This window comes from Sinocyclocheilus rhinocerous, unplaced genomic scaffold (assembly GCF_001515625.1).
Source record: "Sinocyclocheilus rhinocerous isolate Xijiao unplaced genomic scaffold, SAMN03320098_v1.1 scaffold562, whole genome shotgun sequence".
Taxonomy (NCBI): Eukaryota; Metazoa; Chordata; class Actinopteri; order Cypriniformes; family Cyprinidae; genus Sinocyclocheilus; species Sinocyclocheilus rhinocerous.
The window spans coordinates 260,151-266,621 of record NW_015641608.1 but is presented as its reverse complement, the minus strand read 5'-3'; the positions used below and the strand labels follow the sequence as shown (position 1 = coordinate 266,621).

The window sequence follows — 6,471 nt, the reverse complement described above, 5'->3', positions numbered from 1 at the left end:
ATATCGTCCATCGCGATGTTTCACTGTAGACATTGTCCGATGCCAATTTTGTAACCTTACTATCTATCTATATCGTGTGTGTATATATCTATATATATTAAAATCATTATTTATTATTATTAAACACTTATAATTATTATATTTATTTTTAACAAATTGTATTTTAACATTTTATATTATTAAAAATTATATTCACACACACACACACACATATATATATATATATATATAAAGTATATATAGCATTAAAATAAATGTTTAGATAGATTTAATAACATTGTGTTCTAGCATGTCTCCATCATGTTCAGTCCAAGATCGCGTTTCCAGTACTACCAACTGTACAATATTGTGTGTATCAGGCTTTTAATAAAGCTTTCCTAAGCCAGCTGTGCTGCTTGTAATGTAAAGCATGTGCTCGAGGGAAAGTGGCTTTCCTGTCTAACGTTATAGCTCAATAGCGTCTTGCTAGTCAAGCCAAGATGACATTACACGAAATCAGTAACATTTCCTCTGAAATCCTGAATGACGCAATGTATGTTATGCTCAGTGTGAAACATTACACACAATGTTGGTCGATAAAAGCAATGACAGAATGAATGGGGGTTGGGCAGCTGACAGCAAAATGATGAGGTGTGACCAGCCGCATCACTGACAGATGATAACATGCGATTAAACTATAGCGACTCACCTGGTTATAATGCACCCTAAACGGTCTCAGATAGTTAGAGCTGGTGCACGGAACCACCTGAATATTATTGATCTGCTCCATGGCTTTGATATAGCTGCCCACGGGTACTTCTCGCCACAGACGGCACAGCCGCAGACTACTGGAGGAGAATAGGGGAAATGTCTACGGAAGCCTGTGAAGGACAGAATAAGAACGCTCTTAGTCTTTGCGTTGCAGTAATGTTAGGACTATGCGGTGCAGAAAACTGCCAGTCAGCGATAGTTGCGGGAGGATGATGTGATTCATTTTTTTTTTTAAAGGTTAAATTACGGACTGTCGCCTCAGCACACTCCCTTTCACCTTTACCGCGCGCGCGCCTGACGCGCGAATGCAGGTGTCTGGCTCGTGCAGGCGTTACCTCAGACTTACCTTAGAGCCAACTTCAGGAAGCGCGTGATTCGCTGAATAAACCGCCAAAACTCGTATACTACTTAATAATTTTCTGTAAATCTTTCAAGAAACGGACACTGCCCAAATGCCTGAATGATTGACCCCTCACCTTCCTCGACAGGACAAATAAGGTATTCAACCATCATATTAGCTTTTGGGAATAGCCTATGTAAGGCTGTAGTAGTAGTATAATTGTGGAAAAAAAGAAAACTACAACACAATTAAACACTTTGTACATAATACATTATACAGAGAGTAACACTAAAATGTTTATTTTATTTTTATTTATTTTAAAAAAATACACCCACAAAAACATAAAAACATCTACTACTGCAAAGTAAATCTTTCTGCTTATCTGATGGCCTTAAAACAGTAATCTCGGAGGAAACATCTAAACATGTGGTTTCAATGTAATTTGAAGAAACAGAATGCTGTGTATCATGATGGGCACATGTTTCTTATCTGACCTTATGCCTCTGCTAATGTCCCATCAAAACCAGATGAAGAAGCTTATCCTCTCTTCCTTGAAACATCTTTACTTATCTTTACTATCTTTTTTTTTTCTCGATGGTTGAGTCTTGAGGTGACTTATTTGGGGGTCCCAGCACTAAAGCATCAAGACACATGGTTTTCTCAGAGGATCCGCTGAAAGTAGGCTCAAAATGGTAAATTTGAAGTAATTTGAATTGAAATTTTAAAGTATTTCAATAATGATATAAAATAAGCCTTCAAATCAGTGATGAAGTGAGAGTGGAGGATGCTTGTTTGTCACCATCTATTTCACATGCACACAAAGTGCAAAACTGTCACCTCTATGTAGGGTGACAATTTTCCTTTGTCATCTTTAGATGTCTGTGATCACAGCTCTCACATATAGAAATTACATCATCTAGTCGGTTCATCATAAACAGGTGGAGAATATGTCTATTGATGATTTGACATGATTTCAGAGACAGCAGAAGTGAAACAAACTGCTAATTACACTGAGGAAATCACCCAGGGACCTATATGACTGTCAGGTCAAGGTTACAGACATAAAGAGCATGAAATTAGTTTGCAGTTCTTGAATTATGTACATTATTTTCCACTTTCCCGAGTCTATATGCCTTTTTTAAATGAAACATATTTTTTCCTATCCAAAAAACAAGCATTTAGTGAAAGACATCAGCTTTTTACTAGAAAAGCTCTAGTTTTATATAATTGTATGTAATTTTGTTCTCTTAATTGATCATCAATCAAATGTATTTGAATGCAATTTATTTATTTTTTTGCTTGAACATTCTTCTTCTACTCATATGTTCAGCCATATATTTGAGTCTTTTGTCTTCTGCAAGAAATCAAACAAATATTATAAACAAAGACACCAAAAGACAAAGACCCAAGTGTTTTATTTCTCATGTGGCCATGGTTTTCTCTTTATAACTACAGTGATTAATGTGATGGCAATTCAATCCACAATATACTCCACACCCTGTTCTTTCAATCATATTTCTCATACCTCTAATCATAGTTCTCAGAACTCTCCCACACGAACAGTTTCCGCCCCTTGGTTCCTCTTTCCCAACCTTCCAATCTTCTGAGTTTGACTGGAAAAATACAAGTTCTAATTTGATCTAAATTAGATCTTTTGATGAAGGCTGGGTGGAAGTCGGTCGATAAGGCACAAGGAAATTCAGCCTGTTCCTTATGGACCCCCGGGGTGTGCACCTTTCCAAACATCTTTAGACGCAATACTGTGTGGTACAGTGATTGTGGTTGCTTACAATAATACAATAATCAGTGCAATCACAAAAGCACCATACAGGCCCGGGCCAGGAAGTGTTGAGAGGAGCTGAAGACGTGTAACACCCAGGATGCCCTGACTTTGATGGAGAGAGAATGATGTCACCCAAACTGCAATATGGCACTCCGTCTCGGACATTCCGAGGGTCCCAATCTCTTCAAGCCAGTTTCCTCCTCGGAGGGCCAGAAGTCCCACCCTCCATACACTGGCAGGATGTAACACTTTTGATGGCTGATTTACATCTAAATAAACATTGCCAGACAAAACAATGTGCGACTGGAATGGAAACGCAGCCCTTTTTTCTCCACCCGGCCAATTGATATGAGCCGACTGAACAAGGCTGCAGTCTATGATAAGCAGTACTGGGGGTTCACAGTCGTGGCTTTCAGAATTGAAGAAGTGGTTCACAGAGAGTTTAAAGGGCCTTTTACAGGATTTGAATATGTGTATTCCTATGTATGCATGCATATTGGCATTAATATTTCTTCATTTATTACAAAAACTTTGTTACAAAACTGTTCATTAACATTAACTGTTCATCAATATAACGATAACTTGCAGTTCATTAGGTGAATTGGATGTTGATTAAGTTGATTAACTGCTCTGATGGATTCAATGCAGTGAAGGCTTTGTTAGATTGATTCAAACCGGTAATTTGTGGTTTTTAACTATCCTTTGAGTTCTGACTCATACTGTAAGAGTCATTAATTCGGGAACCGGACTACATTGGTCACGCTGTATGTTTTTGACTTACTAAAAGAACCGGCTCATAAGAGTCATTTGCAATGACTCACATTCACAACTCGGGTAAAATATATCTTTTGCCTCATTTATGTCTTATTCTCCAAGTTCTATTTCTAGCACAAAGTAAAATGCTTTGTACCGAAAGAGATTAAACATTCACAGGATTTGGAAGCTATTTATATGAGCCATTGTAAATATAGCCTTGTGTTCTGCGGCAGACCTTCTGAGTGAACTGCCCTTGTTTTGAACTTTGCACAGCATCCAAATAAGTAGCCTAAGTAGTGAAAGTCTGAGAACACAAGATAACTCAAGATGAGACATGGCTCATTACACAGTCTATCTCTTAATGCTGAATGGAAAACAGATACTGGATCACCTGGTTTTCCTTTCAGTCAACGTGAGGCCCCCTGCAAGACCCCCTGTATCTTATCAGACCATCTTTTTGGCTCGGGAGACCCAACAGTGTGCTAATCCCGCACCCCTGTGCGCACCTCAGGGCGTCGCTGTGGTTTGGACCGTCCCTTCACTCTGAATTACACTATTTGGTGCTGCAACACAAGCCAGGCCACTGCTGGCTCCACAGAATACAGGGTCATGGAGCTTCACACACTCCTTTTCATATTTCTGGCTTTCCCTCTGTCTCCTCTAGTAGTCTAGGCACAGTCAGTTTATCAGCATGGGTCAAGCAGGGATTTGTTGTTGCCGGAGATGACAAAGGTCAGACTTCTGGGAATGCACTTAGATGAGGTGCCTGCTATCCTTCTGTTACTGTTCACAGGGTGTTGAGCCAGACACGACATCCCGTTATAGATTGTGGTCTTGAAGGTCAGTTGCATATGGGTCAATGACATATAAGCGTGTACACTATAAAGAAAAGGATTTTTTTTTAAAACATGCAAAATTCTTAGAAAATTATCCTTAGTTCTTATATTGGGTAGGCCAGTCACGATAACAACTTTTTGTTGTGCGATATATTGCCCCAGAAATTATTGTGATAAGCGATATTATTGTAATTTTAAAGACCATTCAGGTAATGACTGCCTTAAGTCTGGAACTCATGGACATCACCAAAGATTGGGTTTCCTCCTTTGTGATGGTTTGCCAGGCCTTTACTGCAGCTGACTTCAGTTGTTGTTTGTTTGTGGGTCTTTCTGCCTTTAGTTTTGTCATCAGCAAGTGAAATGCATGTTCAATCAGGTTGAGATCATGGAATTGACTTGGCCATTGCAGAATATTCCACTCTTTTTTACCTTCAAAAACTCCTGGGTTGCTTTTGCTGTATGTTTTGGGTCATCGTCCATTTGTACTATGAAGCACCGTCCAATCAACTTTGCTCCATTTCACTGTATCTGGGCAGAGAGTATATCCCTATACACTTCAGAATTCTTCCGGCTGCTTATGTCCTGTGTCACAACATCACTAAACACCAGTAACCCAGTGCCACTGGAAGCCATGCACGCTCATGCAATCACACTGCTCCACCATGTTTCACAGATGATGTTGTGTGCTTTGGATCATGAGCTGTTCCAAGCCTTCTCCATACTTTTTTCTTCCCGTCATTCTGGTACAGGTTGATCTTAATTTCAGCCGTCAAAATAATGCTTTTCCAGAAGTGGTCTGGCTTTTTTAGATGTTTTTTAAAGTCTAATCTGGCCTTGTTTGCACCTTGTGGTGAACCCTCTATATTTGCTCTCGTGAAATCTTCTCTTGATTGTAGACGTTGACAGTGACAAGGCTACCTCCTGGAGAGTGTTCTTCTTCTGGCTGGATGTTGTGAAAGGGTTTTTCTTTACCATGGAGAGTGAGGTGGATGGATTATCTTGGCAAAGGAGAAGTGCTCACTAACACAGATTTAGACAGATTTGTGAACAATATTTGAGAGAAATAGGCCTTTTGTGTACATAGAAAAAGTCTTAGATCTTTGAGTTCAGCTCATGAAAAATGGGGGCAAAAACAAAAGTGTTGCGTTTATAATTTTGTTCAGTGTATATACAGTATATATAGTAGCCTAGGTATATATTACAAATAATTTGAATGAAAATGTCATAAATACGTAAAACATTCTTGTCATAAAATGGTCAAATTATGTAATATTTTAAGACACTTATTGACCTTGACACACATCCATGAGGGGACATCCACATCCTCTCTATGATATCATTTCCTGTTTCCTGTCATTATGTTTTTCCCCTGCACGTGTCTGCATAGTTGGACCACATGACTTGACGTGATTTGGCAGCTTTTTAAATATCTAAGTAAGCAGTAAGCAAAGTGATGAGTGATCTAGCATTATATGGTTTATCAATTAATGATTTTCATTGATAAATCATATTATGCTAGATCACTCATGTAAAAAGTAGCATGTTACTTTTTATTTATAATATTAAAAGTAATACATCGTAAATCTATTAATTTTTTTTATATATTTTATGAACAAAAACAAGCACATAAATAAGCAGTAAAGCATTGTGTGTGTGTGTGTGTGTATTTATGTGTATATATATCTGTGTCACCTTGACATTTATGAGCCTCACTAAAAATTAATTTTAATACAAAAATGTCAATATTCTCATCATAGAAAAGGTTAAAGATAAGTTAAAAATTACAAGTGTCATTGACCCATATTCCTTCTGGCATTTCCTTTCTATTCCATTAGACTATTTTAAATGCCTTGAAATTCAAATCCTATTGTTTTTATATGATGCTATTAAAATCTAAAAATGCTTTTATAAAAATCTAAATACACAATTAGAATATTACTCAAAATAGAAGAAGTTAAGTGATGCTGTATTGGGAGGTTGCTGAGTTCCACTACAGCAATGCAATG

The 6,471-nt window shown here is 37.9% G+C and overlaps 1 protein-coding gene across 1 annotated transcript in view; it reads right to left on the bottom strand.

Annotated features, from left to right (window-relative positions):
• The window catches only part of LOC107755236 (uridine diphosphate glucose pyrophosphatase-like), a 43,358-nt gene extending 42,128 nt beyond the window's left edge, over nucleotides 1-1,230 (bottom strand). The window contains exon 1 of the mRNA XM_016571957.1: nucleotides 689-1,230. Within this exon, the coding sequence (XP_016427443.1) occupies nucleotides 689-769 (81 nt within the window). The 5' untranslated portion in view covers nucleotides 770-1,230. The remainder of the gene's footprint in view (nucleotides 1-688) is intronic.
• Nucleotides 1,231-6,471: the final 5,241 nt, after the last annotated feature.